Raw genomic sequence first — 27312 nt, 5'->3', positions numbered from 1 at the left:
TGAAAGGAAAGCAGAAAAAATCTCTCCATATTGAGTTTGGATGGAAAACTCGATTGGATCGGAAGAAAAAATTGAAAGGATCGGCTAGAAAAAAATTGTCGACTTTGATTTTGGATGGTTTGTACCTCAGAGTAACGATATATAGAAAGCGCATATTGTTCGGCAAAATGAAGCCGTGTTTCTTGCGTATAACGCACAGTAGAACCTCAATGTTATTATTATCAACTTAACTATGAAACGTTATACCACTGTGTTACTGCTCAGTACGGCTACCGAATTTAAACACAACATAGTTAGGTATCCATATTATGTTCTACTAAAATAACTAAAAATACTTACCACTAACTTTATATTTAACACAAAAACAATACATTTCAGCATCACATCTTGGCAGTTTTTAAATGAATGTCAAATCAGTCTCAGCATGTTCTCAGCATCTCATCATCAGTCAAATCATGTTTAAATCAGTCAAATACATATTTACCGGCGACGTTTCCGAAAATATTTAATTCAGCCGAAGAAATTCTATCTTACTCTAACGCATAGTGCGGAGATATAAGCGTGCCGAATGCTTACGTAGTGCTAGTGAGCACTTATGGTTCGTTTTTGTTCTGGCCTTGGTTTTTACCCTTGCATACTTTTTGCATATATGGCCAATATTTATAACAACGCCACAGACGCTGAAGAAAATTTTGTGGGAAAATAAATATTATAGGAATTATTGACCCGGGAAAAACCCTTCAAGTATAAACTTATAAGAACTCTCTTATGCTAAAACTAATTTGTAAGAAATTTCATATAGATTTCAAATTACGCATACATATTCAAGTAACGAGTTTAAAAGACGCATATTATCTACAACAGCAACTGTATACCTACATACCGTATATACGTAGGTACGTACACTGGATACGAAAAACATTTGCATGTTAAGGTTTGGGACAGACTGCTATATAAAAGTTAACGATTTTTCCTAGCGATTATTTTCTTATGTGATTCTGATACGAGAAAAAATTTGCATAACATAACTACAGGAAATTTGGTTGGGGGAAGTTGGAATAGATGGCCATTTTATTGCAAAAAAATAATACTATTGAAAATAGTACTTCGAGATTGAAAAACAACGCCTCCGACGGATTTTTTTCTCTTATTATCCCAATACTTTTGAAGTTATACTTCTTTTGGGGCGTTTGGTTGAAAGTGAAATTAAGAGCTGCGCGCGCACACCGCAAAGCGTCAATTACATTGAGCTACTTGTTGGCGAATTTACAATCTGCCTGTAAAGTCGCCCAGTGTCATCATTGAACAAGCTAACAAATAGATTGTAAACAATCTACCGAGAAATGTTGAAATCCGGTCAACTTTACACGCTACACGCCGGCGTAGCGTGTAAAGTAGCAGCCTGCGCAGTAGCAACCTCCCGGTAAAAAAACGAATTACATTCTGTCAAAATAGTCGCTGGCTTGTGGCTTATCAGCGAATGGAAAGTTTTGTGTGTCATCATCACAATCGCAGTAGCTGAATCGCCCGCTTTTAAATTCGCCAACAAACAACTTGTAATGTAGCTCAATGTAATTGACGCATTACGAAAGTACGCGACAGTATGAATTTCGCTGCGAATCAGTCAGGTGTATTTATAAACGCAAGTTTGATAGTCGAATTGTTCCGTTGCCTAGGCAACGTATTTATTATTGTCGGCCATTTGCAATTCCTTACGTAAACAAACGATTCAATGTCAGAGTGACAGTCGTTTCTTTAAAAATAAAAACAACGAGAAATAATTATATAATTTAGTAATATAAGTAAAAGTGTATAGAAATAAACTAACGGCCCTACAACAAGCAACCCTTTTCTCTATAATACTCTTGAGTATGTAATTTTAAACAAGATCATTAAGAGCTAGTCGAAGAATCTAGGTTATCACAAGTTTTGTTACGCAAAAGGAGTATAACTTCTAACGCGCGTACATAAGTACACACCGATTTTTTTAAAATAATTTAAGCCCAATAATAGTCTTGTGGGCGCAAGGCAACTTATATGCAATGGATCTAGAGTTCTCCGTAAAGATTATGAAGGAAACCCTGTAGGCACTAATTGATCCCTGGGCCGTCCCTGGAAGATATGACTGGATAACGTCAAGAGGGACGCAGAGGGGCTGAGTGTGACCGACTGGCGAGAGAGAGCTCAGTTAACTTAATCATGGAACTGAGTTTTCTGTATCGCCAGATCAAGTGAGTATTTTTTTATATTTCGACTTTGTTGTGTGCTGCTTGAAGAAAAAAATTGTAAAAAAATGTAGATACTTTGTGATCATCGATTACTCTTGGGTGATTTACGAAGAGATCTGCAGCCATGATTATTATTTAGGCTATATTCGAATTTACTGCCACGCTTATTTTATTTTCAGTAGCTACCCTTACATTTTTTATGTAGATAATTACGTTTCGTATTAAGAAAACAACTAAACCTTGAAATAAAGATATAATTTTTAAAAATTAATATAATTTTTGATCAGTCACGCAAGGGCTCAAACCACCGCCATCTTTAGTTCTAATTATTTATTTTATCCAATCGGAAGTTCTAAACGGGCCCATTGGAATTGAGTACCTACCTAAGACATGATATATTCCACCTATGTGAGGATGAGTATAGCTGGACGTTGTTTAATAAATTCTTAAAATAGGGTCCACTTCATAATTTATATATTTTCTGTACCTTTTACACTTTTCATACTGTTTTCGTGATACAGCATATATTTATTTCTTCTTTACACTGTTTCATTGTTTTTAAATGTCATGTTGTGAACGTCTTCAATTTATAACTTTTGTAATATTCAAGGTAGGTATGTAAAAATAAATAAATTTGAATGCGTCGACGCACGCCAACTGTATTGTGTGTTTGAGCCCTTGGCGTCTCTATAATTCGTTCTGTCTGTGAATAAACAATTTGTTTAAAATATTAATGCTTTATATGCCAACAGAGAACCTAGCGGAAAAATACGAAGCTTGCAATTTGAGATTTTTTTTTGATAATTTACAATTTCAACCATCTTAATTAATAAATATGTATCTCAAAACATGAAAAAGATTTATTTTTTTTAAAGATAAACTTACAATTGTAAAAAAATGTGAATTTGTCACATATTTGGTACATAGGTTACATTATTATTACATTATTTTTATGGTTATATTTAATTTTAAAAATTAGTTTATTAAGTTTTCAAATTTTCAATTTTTGACTAATTCATAGTTTTCATATTTTTTATATATATTTTAAAAAACATCGATTTTTATAAAAAATGCAAATGTGTATAACTTGAAACTCTTTTTATTTATATTTATATTATATTTTTATAAAATACGCTTTTGATAACTATGTTAAGGCTATACCTCAGTTGAGGCACGGTCAAAAAAGATCGTGGCTAGGCGATGTGCGGATTGCGGGTCGCGGGTGCAAATGACGCATGCCGACCGAAATATAATTTGTCATATAAATCCAACATGCGTGCATATAACGTTCTGTTTATTGTTCTATTAGTAACAATAATAATATATTCATTTACATGTTTTCTTTTTAAAGTAAATGGGTAACGTTTTTAGTCATCGTTAGACGATTTTAGAATTAATACCCCCGTCGCCATCACGAAACAAATTGACGTATGCACACCTCGACGTTCGCACTCAGACTGCCAGCGAATCCAAAATTTCGTCGCGCCTATAGTTGAAAATTATTTGCTGTTTCACTGAAGTATCGCCTTAATATTTTCAGAAAATTGTCGAGCGCTCCGGTTTGTAAACATTTCCATTTCGAGCGGTGATTTCAGTAACAAATTTGGAGTAAAAGTGTATTAAAATCAACTGAAAATATCGTAGTAGATTTTTGGGTTTCCACCGTGTGTCTTTCTTCCTTCTTTACTCGACGTTTCGGGCTCGTTGCAGAGGCCATTATCAAGAGATGATATGATAATGGCCTCTGCAATGAGCCCGAAACGTCGAGTAAAGAAGGAAGGACACACGGTGGAAACCCAAAAATCTACTACGATAAAAAACAATTGTGAAAGCCTCAAACATTATATAACTGAAAATATGCTTTGAATATCAAATAATTTCGTCCAAATAACATTAATCAAAAATACCTAATTAATTCTCACCGTTGTATTCATTTTATAAGATTAATTATAATTGTTACGTTTATGTGTTAAATTAAATACATATCAAAACGTACATAGTTTTTTAATGCCATTTTAATAGTTTATTATGGCGATCCATTTACTTGCAATGTACTTCACTCGTTATGTAGTTGAGATAATATTTACCGATTTGCTTGACGTGGTATAAAGATGTCATCGATAAAAATTCTGCTTTACCTGAGGTAAATAATAACCTTCCGGAGTGTGAGAGTTTTATGGATTTATAAAATCATATCCGCGAAAAGTAAGAAAGTAAGCAAGGTAAGATATTTTGATTTATGCGTACTCCAATTTAATCAATGAACATAAAAATAATTTTGCTACCTACCACATTTCTGGAAAATTAATATTTCATTACCCTGTGTGTTGACTAAACGCGAAATGATGTCGGTTATTTATAATATAGAAAATTATTAATTCATGAATTCTAGTGATAAGCTAATAAATCTTAATACTATTTCACAAAGCGCAGTTTCATAATAATCATTATTCATACAGTGTACAAATTGCTAAATATACATGTACTTATATAGAATAAGATGGGTTCCGTTAAAAGTAAGAAGTATTTATCTACTATAAGAGATACAATCCAATAAAGATTTAAGTAACTCGCTATGTTTTATTAAAACTATAAAATGTACAGGTAATTTCCCAAATGTCAATAACGTCAAAACGTTTTGTCAAATCATAAACAACGCCAAATTGATTTCATTTTTAATAAGGTAAGTTTCCAGCGCACCCTCAAAAATTACAATCCAAAAAATCACCGGCCGCCACTGATAAGGATAATAATGAAAAGTAGCAATTTCATTATTTTTAGTGAACAATACATAATTATTATTTTGTTTGATCAAGTATTTGAATATATTCATTTTTAATTAACAACAATAAACGAATGATTGACAATAAGCTAAAATAACTCACTGCTGTAAGACTGGATTGCTTACGTACATTTAATTTTAAATGACCATTTCAACTCATTTTAGTTTCAAAAGTGGCAAGTCAACACTTTAGTATCAAATACAACCTAGTCATATAGTATATCTTGGTGAAATTAAGCATGCCATTCACAGTTGAATCCATCCGCTGGATTGTTCGTTCTGTTCATCTGAGCATGTATGGCAAAACTGGCGCAACAAGAACCTGCGCAAGGCAAGTATGACTAATGAATGACATGCTTTAGTCTCGCGGTGTCCGTAGAGGTATCTGATGTGCGGTGCCTCATTCATTATTAAAATAAATGAAATACGAAGTACCTACATAGTAACCTGTTTTAATTCATTTAATATTAATTTATTTTATTTAAAAATTTGGCCTGTCTCTTGCCTCGGAGATATAATGATAATTTGGCCCCAGAACTATCAAAGGTTGCCCACGGCTAGTCTAAAAGAATCTTAAGACAACTACGGGCAAATATATTATAAAAGGCTTGATGCCAAACAGGTAGTGTAAGGATAAAGCCAACTCTGAATTTTAGTCTGAAGTCGGAAAGGAAAATAAAACACCATTTTTGTACCAATTACAAACTGTTTTTATTACAAAACATGCACCGTCTTCTGTGTATATAATCTTAAAATTAAATACAAAATTAGTCACTAATTAATAATTTTAAATCAGAACATTCGTTATTTTACAATAATAAAATGAAGAAATTTAATGTTCAATAACATGCAAAATTGACATAATTTGTACAAAAATATATGGTAAAATATTTACAAATACAAAACAATAATGAAACAGCGATTCCTTCCAACGGCTGTAATAAGTTTACATAGAGAGAACAGCTATATAAGGCTTATCTTAGCATGCGCATATATGTACTGTTAAAACGAAAGTACTACAGTAAAAACTCGTTAATAAGAACACAGATAATTTGAAATTCGCCGTAATTCGAAATTTTCGTGAAAAAAAAATCCCTTCAACATTATTTTCATATAACCATACCTTTAATTCGAATTTCGTAATACGAAATGATTTTAGAGTCCTGGCATATAAAAATATTTAATAAATCGTAATAAATATTTCATGAGTCAGTCATTCAAAATTGTGTCAGACATTTTTTTTAAACATTATAAATTGCTTATTTTATGAATGTAATAAAAAATAATTCAGACATTTGAATACGCGTATTAATTAAGGCTCTAAGTACCAAAAAGTAGTATTGCCTGTAGTTACAAAATACCGAGTCATTGCAGTAAAATTTCATGAAGCAGACCTTTTGAAAAATGTGGTTTTACTGTGTGAAGCAATCACGGCAGCTTCTATGATTTTAGGTATTAAGAACTCGCAAGTGTCAACACACCATCGTCAGCCATTTTATATTGAATGAGGTTGACCACTGTAGTGCTATTTACACCATTATAAATAAAACAGGCCAACGGACTTACAACGTCGACAGGTTTAAATATTTTGCTGTATTTTTTTGACTTGCTTGAGGCACTTAGACCATAGTTGAAGTTATTGGCGTTAGTATGTAGAACACTTTTCTATAAAAATGTCAGCTTTTTTGTTTTTGGTACTTAGCGCCTTAATTAATACACGTATTCATTTTATGACCCATTAACACATCAGTGGCACAACTGCACTCCACTCAAAGGAAAAACAATAACTCACATATTTCAGGGCTGTAGATATTTAATTGTTGATTGTTTATTGAATTTTCACATAGTTTTACTTGAGAACCAATGAAATTGTGTTGACAAATTGGAAAAATAGAATATATTTTTATAATTCTAGCTCAACTAACTTCAATTAATGGATTAATGAGGCATGGTATTTGCACAGATTTTTATTTGAAAGATTTTCGGTCCAGTGGAATTCGTATTAACAAGGTTTTACTATTATGTTCTAAATTACACAGTAACAGATAAATGTGTCTGTTAGCATACTCCCCCCGGATGCTAAATATTACTCGTAATCCAAATGAATAATATCGTGGTCACAAAATGAATCCCTTTCCATAATACGCTTGCTAAAAATATCCATTTCCACTCCAAAACGTAGCATGTGGAACGCCACAATTTGGAGATTTCTAGAGAGTTGTAAGAGGATTGAAAGCTAGCCATTTATACAATCCATTTGGTGCATGTACTGCATCGAAAAAAATACAAGCCTATTCATAAAAGGAATAACAATTTTAATACGATTTTGCAACCATTTCACTCGCCATCACTTTGGATGCTATTTTTTTTTCCCGACCATATCCGATCCTAATAAGATCATAAATGGGCCATCACGGAGAAGAGGTTTGTATTAACAGATTTTATTTTTATGAGAAATGGATGTCAGTCACTTGCTCAACCTATTATGTCCATACTATGGACTCATACACAAATTGAAAAATAATATGTGTACTTCCAGACCCAGGCCTCGAACCTGGGACCCATGACGTTATAGGCCGACGCTTGTCATTTACGACCACACTAAAAAATGATTATATCTGACATAGATGGAAAAAAAATTTATGGGTGAAAGACATTTAGGTGAGTAAAATCATTTTTTTTAAATGACTGACATCTATGAAAAAAATACAAAATATAATATATTATATATAATATATATTTCAAGTGTATGTTCAGACATCTGTTGATGAATTTGTAAAGCAAAAATTCCATACCAAATTTATTTTGTATTGGAAAGTTGCACATGTCTAAAGATGCCAGGACAGGACAGTGACAGGAGTGTTATTTGAATTTTACACATCTACTTCTATGTTATGTAAGAATGTAAGCACATTGTCAACTCTTGAAAATCATATATACTGCTGCCAATTTTGTAATAGAAAAATAAGATTTGAGGCCAATTTTATTGTCATGAACACAATGAAGACATTTTGACAACCTTATAGCAGTGATTTTATTGTATCATCATAAATTGAGATTCAATCGCTTGCTAGCTCACGGTGGAATAGAGGCAAAGCGCCCATCTATGAATCCGTATGTGCAGGTTCAATGTGTGTTTCATCCAGAGATACCCAATAGCCTTGCTAGCCATTCATTCATCATAAAAAAGTCTGCTGATACAACCCCTTTCTGTGGAGACCCACATGCTCTGTCTAGGATCGAAAATTGATAGTTATGCCAGAACACTAACGGAACCTTTTGTACACACAGAAAGATTTTTAAGTAACTTAGTTTTGTTAAACCAAGAATCGTCATGATGGTCTGATGAATATGTAATTATATATGTAGATTGCACTCTTTAGTCCGCACCCTCGATGGCAACATCCAAGATATGGATGTAGAATGGACCTTGCTTAATGTAAGACTGCAACTTGACAACGGTGTTGGCATCAAAAATGTTTGATTTCGACAATTGCACTATAATTCCATATATGGCGTGCTTTGAATCTTTATCATGTTGCGCACCACGGTCCAGCAGGAATTCTAAGAGGCCTGAAATAATAGAAATCATGTTTAATAATTAAATTGTATACATATATTAGCAAGTGCAACAATGTCAAAGGTAATTTGAAGAAATGCTGATGGAATTACTAATCGTAGTTAGTAATGTTTTTTCCTTGATTCATATTTTTATGAAATATGGATCGGTGGTTAATAGTAAGTAGATGGAAAGTGAAAGACTTGAATTTGAATCCCGGTCAGTCCAAAATATCTATCTAAGATTATTTCTGTTCAAATAATAAATAAATGGCCCCGGATTGGCCTGTGGTGATCTTCATTAACATCTTTTCAGGCAATTTACTGAAGAATTTAAAAATTTTGATTTCCATAGGTCAATACATTTTTTTACATCGTCTGCCAAATATTTTTTTTCTGCCAGAGTTTTTTTTTTTTGGTTTGTTCTGAAATTCTGGATGCTATGTCGTCTGGGACATTCTGCGTGCCAATGGTTGAGGTTTTACATGATTCTACAATTCGTTCACATGCCACCAGAATTCCACCGTGTGCCATAGGTTCGCTACCGCTGATCTAGGGTATCGAAAGTACATATTACAAAACCAACCTGGAGTATCTCTGACAATCTCTTCACCCCACTGATACTGGCATATCGCAGACAGCACGCCAAAAGCAGCCAATCGGATGTCTGGGAAAGGGTTTTTACACATTCCGAATATCACCTCAACCGAAGTCGGTCTGTCGGACAACTGCCTGAACCATTCTCTAGTCATCAAAACAACTCTCTGATCAACGGCATTCCCATTTTGTCGCTCGTCATTTTTGATTGCAATTAAATTATCAACGCAGTGAAGGGCTCTCAAACGAAGGTCCGTCGGGGAGTTTTTAATGTAAGAGCCGATGTCGGCTATAGATGAAGGTATGAGGTAACCTAGAATAATTATTAAAATACATAATATAATGAAACAGATATGAAGGCTTTTATTAACTTACAAAAGATGTGTTTCTTTGTGGCGGTATATTTTAACATGGTTAATTGGTAAACCGCCATGATCATAAGTAAACCAATGAATGCGGGTTCTGGTCCGTAACAATATTTCATCAAAAAAAATCTAATACAGTATTTCCTCTACTTTCCCGAATTCAACTTACGTGAATTCGTGATATAAAAAAATATGTCATTCTACGTTTTGAACCTTTATACCAGGGGGGGGCAAACTTTTTGGATGGAGGGCCAAATTCAAGAATTCAAAATGAGCGGCGGGCCGCAAGTAAAATACCATTTTTATATATACACTATGTATTATCTCGAAAAATAAACATTACAAAAAAATTAATGGGAAGAATGAAACTGTTGTACACTTTTTAACATTTTTTTAAATTCAGGTGTTAATTTTGTAGTTGATATTCTCAAAACTGCTTGTAAATGGGCATCGGAGATATTTGATCGTAAAGAATTTTTATTGAGGTTCATTATCGAAAATGTTTGTTCACATATATAGGTTGATCCAAAAATAACGAACATTTTTCTTACATATTCTTTAAGTTGGTCGAATTTGTCTGAATTAAGGGCATTGTAAAATTTGGAGATTTCTTCACGACGATGCAATTCTCTTAAATCATCAGATCAATAATCTCAAGTTGTAGCTCTGTCGGTACACTATCAATATCTATTGAAAATGGATCGCGTACTATTTATTGCTAAACAAATTTTAATCTATGTCAATATTTTTTTTTAAAAATTATAAAAAGTTATTCGTAATCAGAAGTACAATTAATGATGGCGGGCCGCAAAAAAATATCCGGCGGGCCGCAGTTTGCCCCCCTCTGCTTTATACTCAATAAAATTCGAATCATGGATCATGTAAAAACATCAATAGGTACCAATGTATTCTACGATAATTACCAAGAAAAGGGGATATCGTGCGATCATCGATGTGCCAACCAAATTTCCAGTTCTGTGTGTGTTAATAGGTCATAAAATGTCAAGATTATTTTTATTACCTTCTTAAAATAAGTAATTTATGATTTTTTAAGAAAAGTCTATCACAATTTTCAATGACTAGCTCATAAAATAGTGTACTTTATTGCGATTTATTGAATATTTTTATATGCCAGGACTCTGAAATAATTTCGAAATACGAAATTCGAATTAAAGGTATGGTTTTACATGAAAATAATGTTCGAGTTTCACAAAAATTTCGAATTACGGCGAATTTCGAATTATCCGTGTTCTTATTAAGGCGATACATCAGTGAAACGGCAAATAATTTTGAAATATAGACGCGACGAAATTTTGGACTCGCTGCCGTTCGGAGAGAGAACGTCGAGATGGGAACACGTCAATATGTTTCGTGATGGCGACGGGGGTATTAATTCTTAAATCGTGTAAAGATGACTAAATACTTACCCATTTACTTTAAAAACAAAATATGTCAACGAATATATTAGTATTGTTACTGATAGAACAATAAACAGAACATTAAATGGACGCAAGTTGGATTTATATGACAAATTATATTTAGTTTGGCATGCATCATTTGCACCCGCGACCCGCAATCCGCGCATCGCCTAGCCACGATCTTTTTAGACCGTGCCTCAACTGAGGTATAGCCTTAACGAGGCTTTACTGTATGAGAAAAACGATTTTAGGCAGTTTTGATAAAAATGAGAAAAACTCATACATATCTATTAAATCTGTGAACTTTATGTATTTATTATTTAATTCAAACATTCTAAAGAGTATTTTGGCTTATCCATTTTATGGGTATTTGAAAAGCACTTCTTTCGACCATGTCCGATCCTAATAGGATCATATGGGCCTCCACAGAGTAGAGGTTTGTATTGACAGATTTTGTTTTTTACAAGAAACCATTTTAGCGGGTATTGAAATTCACCCTAATTTTTGATCATACGTATTGACGGTTTTTGGCATTTTTTAAAGTTCAATCTTTGGCCACCATATAGGTAACCAAAATTTCCATCTATTACACTCAAAAATTTTCAAAAACCGATTTAGGGGGATTTGAAACTAAGTGCTTCATATGCAGCAACAAACTCCAATAAGCCTTATGCTAATACAGGAGAAAGCCTTAGATCTTGAATCAATGTGAATCTTAATACTATCTTCATAAAGGTATTTTTGAACAAACCGGTGCAACAATGGGATGTATCATTGTGGTCATGCACCGCATTGAATTAAGATTGTCTGGATCAATTATTTTTATCAAACAGCCTGAGGCATGGTTGCAGCATCCCAGGGTGCCGTACAAAATAATGTAAGTATACACCCACGGTCGCCGCGCGGCTTAAGCGTTGGACTATAACGCCGTGGGTCCCAGGTTAGAATCTTCGGGCTGGCAAGTACACATAATTTTTCAATTTGTGTGTGTCAGGGTATGGACCTAATAGGTTGAGCAAGTGGCTGACATCCATTTCTCGTAAAAACAAAATATGTTAATACAAACCTCCACTCTGTGGAGGCCCATATGATCCTATTAGGATCGGACATGGTCAAAAGAAAGAAGAAGAATGGCATAAATTTATATGTACAGTAAAACCTCGTTAGTAAGAACACTGATAATTCGAAATTCGCCGTAATTCGAAATTTTCCCGAAAAAAAAGTCCCTTGAACATTATTTTCATATAAAACCATACCTTTAATTCGAATTTCGTAATTCGAAATGATTTCAGAGTCCCTGGCATATAAAAATATTCAATAAATCGTAATAAAGTACACTATTTCATGGGCCAGTCATTGAAAATTGTGACAGACTTTCCTTAAAACATCAAAAATTACATATTTTATGATGGTAATAAAAATAATCCTGACATTTTATGACCCAATTGGTAGGCACATCTATGAGTAGAAACGAAATTAATGAAAATCAAGAAAATTTTATATTTTCCCCCCATACATTTCGTAATTCGTAATTCGAATTTTTTTTCGATTTTCAGTCCCACGGAATTCGTATTAACGAGGTTTTACTGTACGTACATTATAAAACAATGACATTTAATACAAACCTAATGTTCCCAAGGCAATTTTCCCGATAATAGTGGATCCTATATATCCAAGAGTGTCGAGAGCAGTTGGTAAAATTGATGCGTTGTTTGACTTTATCGAGTGAAAAAGCGCATCAACTACGGATGGATAATTTTCAAAAATTTCCATCGGATATGAATGTGTGATGTTACCAAAAAATCTCATCAAACCTAGAAATAAAAATACACATTATGATTATTATAATTATCATGTCCGACTTTTCATGAAATTCATTGAATTGGAATATCTAATTGGATCATGATTTACTATGGTTTCCAGACACTTCATCAATATCAAAGGAAATTTAAAAAAAATATATAAAACCCTCATCAAGCACATACAGGCTAAAAGATCAGTGCAGGGCTTGTTAAAAAAAATATATGTTTCATTATTGAAGTGAACTGTACAGTTTATGGACATAGAGTTAAATTGATCGATCAGCGAGTGCCAGTGGCGAAGACTCCATACTAGGCGATTATTTAAAGCCTACCTTCTTAAGAAAAATATTTTTTATTTTCATATTAACGTTTTTATATAATCCAAATAATAATATAATATTCAATATGCCCCAAAGACATCTATCGTTCAATTGTCATAATTTTACGATCTTTTCCCATATTTCAATAAGCACCATCTATGGCATCTCTTGAAAGTTTACAAAAATAAAACACGCTGCGTTTCGCTTCACATATTGTATAGGATTATTTTTGCGTTAATCGACGGGTTTTTCAATATGAAGTTTTTTTCTCATAATTTCAAAATGTCTGGCGTCCCGCATACAAATGTACAAGCTGTTTCGTTAGCGCTTGCGTCGCGAGAGCGCATTTATTCAAAATAATTAATAAGAAGACAATTTAAAAAATTAATTTCTATGGCATTAAATCACATAAATATGTATTGATTGTTGTTAAAAATATAAAATAATTTATCTCGTGATTTTTATTTATTCATTAGTTCACTCGTTAGACAATTTAGATATCTGATATTGTACCTACCTAAGTCTGTGTTTTAAATATAGAAGTATTTTAAAATGTCTAGTTTTACAGTATTAAATTATAAATTGTTATAGAACATAATACATATACAACAACGGATATTTTCATAGATGATAGGTAATATAATTTGAGCGTACGTTACGTTTATAAATGTTTAGGAAAATACATAAGTAATTCAAGCTAATTGCTTATTTTTATGAACTAATTATAACAAACCAATTAAGCTTTTGAAATTTCTTCGTTTTAGCGTACCTATTCATCACTAGTAATATTGGGTTATCTTCTTATTTTCCCCAAATATATCTGACATGCATGGTTACTCCCACAGCCTACCTCTTTCAAAAAGTCACCCTTCGCCATTGGCGAGTGCAATATGTTGCGAAAGTACCGAAAAAATATTTTGTCGAATGTTATTGAAAAAAAGAATTGTCAGTAGAGATCTCCCAAAGTTATGAGCATAAAATGTTTACTGGAACGCAGTTATCGAGGCTGTTTAGCTAACCTTGAAGATCCAACCGGTTTAAGCCTGATATTTATCGTTAGGTGACTTTTCGACCCATTGGTATAATTTTACCATGTTTATTTTTCAAAAGTTATAAATGATTCTAATGTAACACTTATTTAGTGTGTGCTTATCAAGCGGTCGGTCCTTTCCGAATCCAAAGATGTAGTTTTACATCAAAAAATAATAAGATCCTGAATATATTGAAACACATTGAAAATGGTCTTTACTACATACATACATGATTGTTCAGTAAAATTAAGATTAACCCACATGTAATTTATTGTTTATACTCAATGACATTAATATGGACGAAGCATCTAGAAAATAAAATGACACTCACTTTGTGTCGGGTCTGCCGGATGGCGAAATTCATATTTTAATATCGGTATCCTACGCTCAAATGAACATTCTGCTTGCAAGCGGTCTGGCGACACCGCTGGGTCTGCCCATACAAAATTTCTGACTGTCAGGTTTCGACTCCACCGTTATTATTATGTTACAAAATGCCAATGTGCCTAGTTAAAAATTGTAAAAAAAATCTACTAAACACTCAAGAAAGATGGGATATCACTTTTGCATGTGTTAGTATTATTTATTATTTATAAAATGCCATTATAAGATAATGTTTATTCAACGCAATTGAATGACAGAAACCATTGGGCAGTCGCCTGTGATGCGCTGGCTCACTTGCGTCTAATCTCCGAGAAGTCGTAAGTAACCGAGAATCTGTTTCTAACGCAATGAGTCATGACACTAATACGCCATTACAATAAAGGTTATATTACTATAAATTCTCGAAGCTTGTATCGCATAATGGAAACGGATACGTCAATGGTCACGTGACATCTACCTATACATCTGTGAATGACTTTCATGCACAATTTCTCGTGCGCGCCGGGTATGAAGTGAGTCGTCCATTTAATATGTCATTGTTTATACTCAATTCATTTTGTTTTAAAGTGATTTTCACAGCATTGGTTATAATTGTGACACTATGTATTTTTACTGAAACTATAAATATTTCAAAATGTGTTTGTATTTTATCAATACACTACCTATCTACTGTAAGCAGATGAAAAGATCAACGTGCCGCTGCTGTACAATTTGTGTTTTATTTTAATAGTATTGAGTTACTGAAATTATGTCCTAAACTGTCTGCAAAATCCTACTTGGTCTTAGAAGCTATCATGCTGTCTGTCACATGCGGCAACATAACCCCCCCCCCCATCCCTCTGTCTCGAAGTTCTAGGGCAAAATTGTGTTAATTGCCCTTTTCAGATTGTATTCAGATATACTGTCAAACAAGAACTTCTTGTCCACGTGTTAAAACTGTGAGCTAACATGCCACTCCTGTTTAATCGACTACAGCAACTTCCAGTTATCGACGAGATATTGTTGTTGAGACAGGTCAAAAAAGAACTTTTTGTTCACATGTTAAAACTTTGAACTAACAAGCCCCTCTTATTTAGTCGACTACAGCGATTTCTGGTTATCGACGACATCTTGTTGTCGGACAGTACCTCTTACTGCCATCTGTCGCAGGGCTAATAAAGATATTTTTGTCGACATGACATAATGTAAACTGCTTAACTCGATAATGTTTGTAACTTTAAACACGTAATATGTAAAAATAAACAGAATCTGTAAAGTTATCTTTCGTGTTTTTACTCTACGTTAATTTCGTGTCTCCCAAAAATGTCTTTAACAATTTTAAATGAGTGGAGTGGAGGGGAGGAGAGGTATCGCTACCTGGAGGTGGTATATTACAATACTTACCAGGTATGAGTATATTAGATAGAGGGTTTCCTTCCAGGTTACCAATCAATTCTGACAGCATTCTAAGAACTCCGTTATCAACAAGATATTTCAATCCGTGAGGTGAGACAGCGAGGTTTGCAAATAATTCGAGGATATTCAATTGCAAAAGTACATCAGCCGTTTTAAGCTCGGCAAACATAACTTGAAAGAATCCCTCCTTCGCACACGATTCCAGATCCTCTGGTGATTTCTTTGCAATATTGACGATAGTCTGAAAACAGTCAACAATAAAAGTAATCTTAGAAAATGAACTACATAACACAATAGATAGAGTAACACGAATTTCCTGTAGTACAACACTTGATAAGAATGTAAATTGTACGTATTACATTTCACCGTAGCACAGTTCGCCGTGAGCTTTCTTATCGGAAAGAGATAATCGTATACTATACGGTCATCTCTATTTTCATAGCCGATTTTAGCAAAATTCATGAATTCAAGAATGAAAACTTAACCTAATAAGCTGAAGAACCGTGTTTTATTTAGACATGAATTTTATCGCAGTACTAAACGACCCTTAGAGGTTGGAAGGTCTTTAATATATGACCATATATTTCCGATACGACATTTCACGGTGAAGTGTGATACGGCGAACTGCATAAGTATAAATTTCCAGACACGGATAGCGATTACATCTCAGTGCGACTCCAGTAAATAATTCTCAGAACTCAGGTGTGAAACTTGCTACATATGAATCTGCAATGCGAAGTTACTTGCATCTAATTTAATCTTTACCATCAGCAATCCGTCTTCAGCATCACTTTAATATAATATGAATAAGAGTAATACGCTCACAATGGCCGAGCGGCTTATGATGTCGTGGATCCCAGGTTCAAATCCTGGGTCTGGCAAATACACATATTGTTTTTCAATTTGTGTTTGGAGTCAGAGTATGGACCTAATAGGTTGAGCAAGTGGCTAATATCCATTTCTCGTAAAAACAAAAATCTGTTAATACGAACATTCACTATGTGGAGACCCATATGATTTTATTAGGATCGGACACAGTAAAAAAAAAAATGGATGAAGGCATTTCATTACTTAATATATTTTGATAGGTACACGCATGGTTTTTTTCCCATAAAAGCGGAGCGTGTTGATTATGACCAGGTTGCATAGAATGAGTTACGTTAAATCGAAGTAACTTCAAAAGACATGCATCAATCAAAATATAACGACAGCTATGAAAATCTTTATTAGTAAGCCGATGTCGCATTCCACTACTGGCGACCAGTGAGTTATTTTACTGGGAGTTCACTTTTTTTTTTAAGTACCTATGTTATTGTTCATTTGTATGAGAAATCCGTTCTTGTGTTTTTCATCGGCACAAATTTTTCAATCACACGTTTGTTCAAGTCAGGAATGTTTTGTATCATTGTTTTTTGGATACTGAGCATATATAATGCGTTCAATCTTGGTTGCGTGATGGTGTTTCTGCTAAAATACTTTATCCGTTTGAGTGTGGAAAAATATCTTTCACTTTCCACTGACGTCATCGAAATAGTGCAAATTAAGTTTAATAATAAAACCGTTTTCGTAAATGTGTCAATAAGATTTTTTTCTATTAAAATGTTTAATAATGCTGAGGCAACATCAGCATTATAAAAAATATCCAAGCTGTAAATAACAGACAATTAATACGAATCCGTGTTCGGGAGGTTTGAGCGGCGCTCCAAGAAGTATTGCTATTTCACACCACCAGCTACAGACGAACATTATTGCTGTCGCACTCTTTTCATTACAAGGCATGTTTACTTGAGCGCTCTGGGAATGCGCTCCTGAATGGCGAGGCATTCGGCAAAGTGAAACCATACGGAACGATGCTGGCGCGACGCGTGAACATGAACATTGTACATTACATTAATTAAAATAGCCGGTTAAAAACACATACTTATTAGAATTTGTTTTTGTATATGAATTAATGACTACCGTAATAGATCAGAACACTTTTAATAAATCAAATATAAATGAAATAGTTATTTAAAAAAAAAAAAATCTTTTCGCATAAATTGAGTGGGTGTTCAGCGCTCTAGCGCTCTCAAGGGCGCATCGCCACTGCATTCCACAATTAGAAATGTTGCCATTTTCTGAATTTTGATTACCCAATACTTATTACATGAGAAACTATTTATTTAATTTCTGGTTAAATTAGTTTATTTATAATATACTTCGCAGCCAATGAGTTCTATTTTGTGTTTATATCATTGCGTCATGAAAATATAAATTTTATAAATGAATCATGGATTACCACAATTTATAATGTATTGCCGAATCCTGAACCTATTGGAAATCATCAAACATACCTCATAACATTTACATCTTGCAGAGGAGTCTCCTTGTAATGTATTTCTAAGTTCTGAAACCAGTTCAGGGTACGCGAACCACACTCCTTTTGTGACAATCTCCATAGCTTTCACCGACACTTTTAACTCTTCATCAGATATGGTTTGCACGACTGCTACTGCTATATCCATGTATTCGGGTAACGGAATAAGTTTGCTATCACTGCAAACCGTCCGGTGAATCTGAAAAAAGTTAAGTATGTCTTCAGGGAACTGCTTCAGAGAATCAATAATAATTAGACAATTAGTCACAATTTATATAAAACTTTAAGAGTTCAAAAAGCAGTAAGTATGTAGTTACCAATTGATTTATTCTTCTATCTATAGGTGTTGGAATTATAAGGTGTAAGAATGCAACAAACTACTGACATCTATAAAAATAATTACAAGATAGAAAGAACTTTTTATATACAACATTTTCAAATTTTCTGTTGAATCATATAAACTTGACTTGACTAGCTTAAACGATCAAAAAAATTTGTACTTGATAGAAATAATACTGAAATGTCATATTGATTTCCATAGTAACGCACGTATATATTAGTTGCTAGGACCCCAGACCCCAAGCAACCAATAATGGTGTCGAAATAACTTTTCATACAAAACAGAATTAACTGAAAATGAATTCAATACTACTTAAAGATGGCTAAAAGTACTAAAAAAATGCATTGGCATCGTGTTCTGATATATTCTAAAAGTTTCAAATGTCTAGCTAGTCGGGAAGTTAGTTAAAAATCGATTGCGAGATTTGTACCGGACAAAGAACCACCGGACAAATAAGAATACGAGCTAAGAAAAACGTTGTAATAATCGGTGTGTGTACTTATGTAATTTTGGCGTAGCAAAACAAAAACAAAACTTGTGATAAACTAGATTCTTCGACTATCTCTTAATTATCTTGATAAATTACACACTCAAGAAAAAGGTCCGCTTATTGGAACGCCGTTGGTTTATTTCTATACACTTTAACTTATATTACTAAATTATATAATTATTTATCGTTGTTTTTATTTTTAAAGTAACAACTGCCACTATGACGTTTAATAGTTTGTTTACGTAAGGAATTGCAAATGGCCGACAATAATAAATTCACTGCCTAGGCAACGGAACAATTCTAAACTATAATATTATACTGTATAATCGTCACGATTGCAGTATCATACTGTGGCGTAAAGGTAGTGTGTTCGGCTGATAACCGAACAATCGGTGGTTCAAATCCAATCGAGTACGTTTATTTTTGTGTGAAAAAATAAATTATGTGTTACATGTCACACGCCAAAAATACACTCTGATCTGATTTTCCAAACGCGCCTAAAGAAGTATAACTTCAATAATGCAATGGTAGCAGATTGAATGTATGAAATTATTGTCCTGGAATTGTAACTTACAAATGTACGAAAAGAACTAACCACACTACGGATAAAGAAAGATACATAGATCTTTATATATAAAAAACTGGCTATCCGAATAAATGTGATGTGTATGTGAACAATTATTTATTGTCTGATTATAAATAACTTATGGATGATCAATTTGGGTATACTGTTGACAGTTGACGAGTCCAATAAACAAGAAATTGGGTGGAGACCTTTGAGTGGAGTGTTTATATATTAATGATCAAGACAGACAGTGTACAGTATACAATAAATATTCAATAAATTAAAGAATTAAAAATAAGCAGCAGGCAAGGGGCGAGCTCACATCTGCTCATTATCTCTGATCCCGGCGTGCGCTATAATAGCACGACTTCATATACCTGATGCCCGCTTTCTCGAAATTGTGGGCCAGGTTAGCTATACACCTTATGCCTAATTTTGAATATTTAGAGCACTACTTAAAGAATTTAATAAAACATAATTTCATCTCCGTTTCAGCTAACTCATTGTTATAAGACAGTTAGAAGCCGGTTTCGGCCTAATCCCCAAAGGGAGGTCAGTTTGGTGGATGTTAATTAATACTTACTTCATTAATGGCCAATTGCCGAACAATGACATTATTATGCTTCAGAGCTTTCAGAATATGATTTTTAGCATTCTCCGCAACATAACCAATGGAAAGGTTTGAGAAGCAGACTTCTAAAACTTCACACGCTGAATTAATTTGTTTTCTGGAAAATAAAGCACCATCATTAATTATTTATATTGGCGGAATTAAGTGGCAAACAACAGTGTATGTGTGATCAAATTTTTTTTTAAAAAAAGTAAATTTTCAGTGCACTCCCAATAAATTATATTACTGAGCCACCAGCCAACACTGGTGATATGTGCGGGAAGGTTGTTGCCAAATTAAGCGAAACGTAGAATTTAATCTTCCTACTACGTGGTTTTTTTCTACCTCAAATGATAAGAAGAAAAGCTTTACATAATTATGAATAAGATAAAAATTAATAATCAGGAAGAAAAACTTATTATTATTATGGTAACTGTACTTAGGTTAATGGTCCGTTGTTAAGAGCCTGGACACAGCTGAGATCAGTGTGAAACCTTGGCAATCAACAAGATAAACTGCAACGCAAGGGGTCACTTGGTAAAGGTGAGACTGGAACTTGGTCCTATACCGATAGACGAATAATCAGGGATGTTGAAAAAAGACTGGTTTTTCACAAATTTCCATTTTCTTTATAAACTAGGAAGTTTTTACAAAAAATTTTATGAATGAAATACCATAAATAGATGTCGGTTTACGTATATTATCTATGGATGTTGGCTTGTGATGAAAGCAGTCAGGACCAATACCTTGTTTGAATTTTGCTATTGCACGTCCTGCAGAGTGGGTGTGAGCCTTTGTGACATAAATACACTATATTGCATGTTATGAAACGCACCCACAACTTTTAGCTTCAAGATAATATATTAAACGAAATATTATATTACCTACATTCACTGTTGACAGTGTTTGGCGATTTCCAATGCAATGTGGTAGTCGCAATAACAAAACTACCCTGAAATCTATATTGATAAAATATGTATATTGTTACGACACTATCTCCCATGGTTAATTCAATATGTACGTTAAGAAATACCAAAATTACTACCTAAATGTAGTCCTGAGTGAAGATAAAATCTATTTTAAGGTTAAAACAAACAATATCTAAGCCTAATTTATGATGAAGATATTTGGGAAAATTCAATCAATTTAGCAAATGTTCTTGTAATAAAAGTAATATAACAAGTTAATATAATAACTTACGCATCGGAACTATCTAGACAGTCAAAAATATGTGGCAATTTCATTAGTTTAACTTTGTGGGAGGCTTCGAAGGATGGAATGGAATTCAAATGGTCTCGTATATCGTTGAGGGCCACACATCTCAATTCCTCTTTCTTTAGATTTCTAAGTTGTTCTTGACACCAATTTTCAGCATCAGACATCCTGGAGGAAACCTATCGCAAAACAGGGTAAATAAAATTGTGGAAGGTTCTATCGTATCGTATTCTCTCTATAGTTTTCAAACTGTCATTGTCATCGTCGTCAGTTGTCACTTTATTGTAGTGCTGCCCGCTTCAAAAAATTTATGGCAATCTGGATATTAATTTTTTTTTTTTTTATAATGAGGATTTGTAGCCGATCGATGTAACAATATAATATGAGTCTAAAATTTAGAAGTAAGGAAATGAAAAATGGGTTACGGAGTGAAAGGCCATAGATTAAGAGTTGTGAACGATAATAATTATTATTCGAATTTGACTGAAGTCCTTGAGATTGGGTTTGCTCATTCTTCTTCGCGTGACGTTATATTCGATTTTTGGACCCCTTTGTCTTCATTCTGGATTTGGCTCTCTTACTGTTTAAATGTTGCGTCTGACATTTCATTTCTAACTATCAAAAAATTATCTTGCAAGCATTAAAAGCAATTAGCTTAAACAAGCTTAAAAGCAATGGACACCAAAAGGCAAAGCAGAACTGCTACAGGAGGAAAAGTTCAACGTACGAGCGTCGATTAAGATTCTGATGTTTGAGGAATCCTCATAACATGCCTTATTTCAGCAGGGGGACCGGCAAGGAGTGGCACAACGCCCAAAAACAATTCTTGGCGGCCCCTACGTTCGTAGAGTTAGGTCTAAATGACGAGTTGCGTCGGTACGACCACTCGTCATCACCTGACCATCTGACGGAGAGGACCATCGCGGCCCTCCATAATGCGATGTTTTCCAAACGGGACAGCTTCTGGAAGAGTATGCAAGGGTTAGTGGATTGGGCAACCAATCCTCAAAACATCATAACAGCGATAGGCCTGTACCAAAAAATCGAAGAGAGTTTTGGGGACAACGCATCATCAAATTTGCGAGGACATGACTCAGATGCTTACAGATCATGCAAGCTCGGCGCCAGGTGATTTCGTCCTCATTGAAGGATACCTTCACTCGGGAGGCACTATCAAGGATTCCTCCGAGCTCAAAGTCCCGGAAGGCCCTCGAACTCACATTATAGCCGGGGTACTCCCAAGGGGAGACGTCCTGTGGGAAGGGAGTTCTCCAGGGGAGGTACGGGCTCCACCAGGGGTCCGTACTCCAAGCGGAAGTGACCGCATCTGGACGACCAACAACATTGGGGGCTGCCTAAGAGACTTTCGGGGAGTCGTCTGGATGGCGTAGGGTGCCCCCCCAACATTCATTGGTAAAAAAAACCCTCCGTAGCCCGCATACCTTTTGTGCGGACACCACCATTGGTAAGTCCTTCTTTACTTTTACGGAAAGAATTTCAAACGCAACAATCAGCAGAGGTCACTTTCGAGATCGAGTAGTTATAGAACTCAGGGGTTCTAGAAAAAGCGGGTCTCTCTCAACGACATTTTCTCTCAACCCTGTTTCTGATCAAGAAACAAGACGGGACCCTATGCCCTGTTTTCAACCGAAAGCGTTTGAATGCGTTCCTACAGCCAAAGCCATTCAAACTAATTCACAATTACGAGGTTCCAGCCGTCTTACAAAAAGAAAACTGGCTAGTAATAATAGATCTAAGCCAGGCGTGCCTCCAGGTACCTATGGCTTCTCAACATCGTCGATTTGTTCGACTAGCCTACCGAGGGGAGCTCCTACAATTCACGTGTCTCCCGTTCGTGCTATCAGCCGTTCTGATTATGTTTCCATCCCTGACCAATTGGGTCGCCGAACGCCTACGAAAGAATGGCTGAGAATATTCACTTACCTAGACGACTTCTTAGTAGCCAACCAATCCGAGAAACAGTCTCGGTTCAGGTGGAATACAGGATAACCTTCCTACAGCCTTTAGGGTGGTTAATAAATATAAAAAGATCCTGTCTGATCCCAAGCCAAAAATGAGGGTTCCTGGACATCATGTGGGACACACACAACAAGCGGAGGTTTCTGTCGCCGGAGAAATGTGTAGCACTTCGTCACCATCTGCTAACGCAGGTACAAAAAGGCGATTGGTCCCTCAGACAGGCACATATCCAATCCCTTCTGGGGCGACTCAACTTCACATCCTACCTCTACGAGGAAGGTTGCATTGCCGACGGCTACAAAGCTCCAGTCATTAATATGGCCGAGGTCCCATCCTCGCCAATTGATAACAATCCCACCACAGGCCCAACAGAACATCATTTGGTGGCTCTAGACGATAGGATCCTCAGAGTTGACATAACGCAGGTACAAAAAGGCAGTTGGTCCTTCAGACAGGCACATATCCAATCCCTTCTGGCGCGACTCAACTTCACATCCTACCTCTACGAGGAAGGTTGCATTGCCGACGACTACAACGCTCCAGTCATCAATATGGCCGAGGTCCCATCCTCGCCAATTGATGACAATCCCACCACAGGCCCAACAGAACATCATGTGGTGGCTCTAGGCGATAGTATCCGCAGAGTTGACACAACGCAGGTACAAAAAGGCAGTTGGTCCCTCAAACAGGCACATGTTCAATCCCTTCTGGGGCGTCTTAACTTCGCATCCTACCTCCACGAGAAAGGTTACATTGCCGACGGCTACAAAGCTCCAGTCATCAATATTGTCGAGGTCCCATACTCGCCAATAGACGACAATCCCACCACAGGCCATGTCGTGGCCCCAGGTCATAGGATCCTGAGAGTTGACACACAGAACGACATTCAATCACTTACTGACGACAGACGCAGCCAACACAGGCTGAGGAGCCAACTGAATGATCACCACCTATCAGGTACGTGGAAACAAGGCCAGTTAGCATGGCATGGCATTCCAACAGGAAGGAAATGTTTGCAATTCAATCTCGGGTACAAGCAAATATAGGATCAGATCTGCTTCTGCAGACAGCCAACAAAACAGTGGTGGCATACATCAACAACGAGGGCGGCACAAAATCTGTCACCCTCCTAAACCTATGCCGACAGATACTAGTATTTACCATTCGAGCAAATATCACGTTTACTGCACAATACCTCCGCAGAAATTACAACTGCGTGGCAGATCATCTCTCCCGCAGGTAACTCATTCCCGAATGGCACCTCATCAACACCACAACCACCCCCCTGTTTCAAAGATGGGGAGCTCTTGAGGTAGATTTATTCGCAAGCGAAACAGCACATGTCGTTGCAACGTACGTCTGACGAGACGTTACACACAGTGGCGCGCTGTTTCACGACGCTTTCAGCCGAGTATAGGACTTGAGACTGGCGTGGATATTTCCCCCACCAAACTTACTTCCACAAGTCCTAGCGCACATGAACTCAGCAAAAGGGAAGTACTTACTAGTGGCACCGAGCTGGAAATAATGCTTTTGGGGAGTGGACTTACGAAAAAGGGCGGTAATACCTCCTTATACAATACCTCACCTACATACGACACTCGTAGGTATGGAGACCAACCGTCCACCTCCAGGGACACAGGACCTGTCCCTTTAACTATGGATAATTTCGGGTGGGGTGAAATAACATAAAATTGAATGGTGGGAGAAAGGGCACTCCTTACTTCCAGATGGTGGCATTCGACTCTAAAAACTTACAAACCAGCTTGGAACAAATGGAAGACAATGACATGGTGTAACATGAACCTAATGGATGATAATAGCCCTCAACCAATGGAATTGGCCAGATACCTAGGCTACATGCGCAACATGGAGGGTTTGTCGTACAACACCATACTGGTGCATAAGTCAGCTATAGCCACATTTTGCAAACTGATTATCATTGTAGATATCAGCATCAACGTGGTGGTACAACACAATATGTTAAAGGAAATTTTGGTACATAAAATGAAACCCGTCAAACCACCGGTTTGGGATCCAGGAGGAGTGGTAGATCATCTTAGGAAAACAACACCGGTGGAGTCCAACCTATTCGAAATGTCTCGCAGGACAGCTACTCGGCTGCTTCTCGCATCGGGACGAAGGGTTCATGACCTCACACTACTCAGTAATAGTAGACAATGGATTAGTGGATAAAGGTCACCACATAATTGTATGGCCAATGTTTGGCGCAAAGACAGATACCGCCAAGCATCGTCAATTGGAATGGAAGCTAAGCACTTCCACGTGTCATAACATCGACCCAGTATTCTGGTTAAGGAAACTCGTCTGCGTGTCAAACCCAAGGAGAGAGAAAGGTGGGGATATTTCGGTTATATTGATATCTTTAAGAGGACCACCATAACCAGCCACCAGGACAGTTATAGGGAATTGGATAAGGTCAGTACTGTTGGAAGCAGGGGTACAAGAACCACCAGGCAGTGTCCGCTTAGTGGTGGCTTGCTTAAACTGTAAATATACCCAATAGATGATATCTTAAAGAGAGGTAACTGGCGTAGTGAGTCGATATTTCACGACAACTACCAGAGAATGATGGACACACCACCATCAGAAGGGGAAAAGAACCCATTAACTTCTCTGTTCAACCCTATACGTTGAAAGTTACGATGGTCTATACCTCGTCAATGAATCATTGTCACATACAGGAATTTGGCATACCTCGAGTCGTGTGAAACATCGTAGTCATTCGCGAAAGTGACGTAGGTTATCGAAATAAGGCATGTCGAAACTTATCACTACCTGAATTAGTCATAATCTGTGTCGACAATATTGCCCATACCAAAGGGCACTCGTGACCATAGTCCCCCATACGAGTTGAGTATGTGAGCATGCGCACTGATGTCTCGCGCCGATAACGCAGTTTAGTTTTCAACTGTCAAATAAAAGTGAAAGGTTAGGCTGCGAAAAGATAGTATTTTATTATTGGGCTCGCGAGAATAATTACCTACATATTATTATTTTATATTTCGCCAAAGCATTGCTATAGATTTGTATCGTTCACCCAATTATTGTAAAATATGTCAATCCCATAAATAGTTACCTACTTTTGCGGCACTTTTAGGATCACGTAATCATCCGCGAAACAGATCAAATAATTATGTTAACTTATGTCAAAATGCTTTTTCACTCAGTAATGCACTATTTATACGTAATTTTCGATTAAACAAAGAGCTTGTGAGATATATTTTACAAATTCTCACGCCATATAGGTTTATTAGGTATCTTAAGTTTAATGTTACTAGTACCTACCTACAAGCGTGAAGAGTTTACAATGCGAAAAAATGAATATGGTTGTATAGATTAAAATTAATCAAAGACATAGAAGATGTATGTTATATTTTGACACATTATTACGTTTATAATATTATATCCATGGAGAATTAAAAAGTCGTAGGTAGGTATAATGTTGAGACGGACATAACCTCACCTACCTCATTTCAATTAAGATCACTTAATTGAAACCTCTCCATTCTTTTGCTACTTTTGCACGACGAAGGACGTGAATTCATGTACATATTACCCGATTTCCATGTTTATTTTGATATTTCGTTTCGTATGTGACAGTGACCTTGAAAATCAAAACGTCAAAATGAATGAGTTCGCTGACGGAAAGAACACGGCATTACCAATTTATAAACAATAAAGATGCCGAATTATTATATTACCTATTCACAATGTTACTTAATACTCTGTTATCTTGAGTTCAATTAATTATGTTAATGTTTTATAATGGTTTGTAATGAATAAATACCTACATAAAAATAAATGTTATTGAAGACACTGTGTTTATTTTGTTAAATCTTGTTTTACAGTGTA

The 27312-nt window shown here is 35.7% G+C and overlaps 1 protein-coding gene across 1 annotated transcript; it reads right to left on the bottom strand.

Moving 5' to 3' along the window:
- Positions 1–7998: 7998 nt before the first annotated feature.
- Positions 7999–21748, bottom strand: LOC147078808 (26S proteasome non-ATPase regulatory subunit 5). Its single transcript, XM_085949545.1, has 7 exons — positions 21442–21748; positions 20215–20359; positions 18214–18435; positions 15869–16121; positions 12574–12762; positions 9155–9478; positions 7999–8583 (listed from the first exon to the last, which is right to left on the bottom strand). The coding sequence occupies exons 1-7, from the start codon at positions 21621–21623 to the stop codon at positions 8390–8392; spliced, it is 1509 nt and encodes a 502-aa protein (XP_085805671.1). The 5' UTR covers positions 21624–21748; the 3' UTR covers positions 7999–8389.
- Between the last annotated feature and the right edge of the window lie 5564 nt (positions 21749–27312).

This window comes from Rhyacophila brunnea, unplaced genomic scaffold (assembly GCF_057557595.1).
Source record: "Rhyacophila brunnea isolate RB1 unplaced genomic scaffold, BYU_Rbru_1.0 scaffold_10, whole genome shotgun sequence".
NCBI classification, from domain to species: Eukaryota; Metazoa; Arthropoda; class Insecta; order Trichoptera; family Rhyacophilidae; genus Rhyacophila; species Rhyacophila brunnea.
The sequence above is the reverse complement of the archived record's forward strand: the minus strand, read 5'-3'. Positions and strand labels throughout refer to the sequence as shown.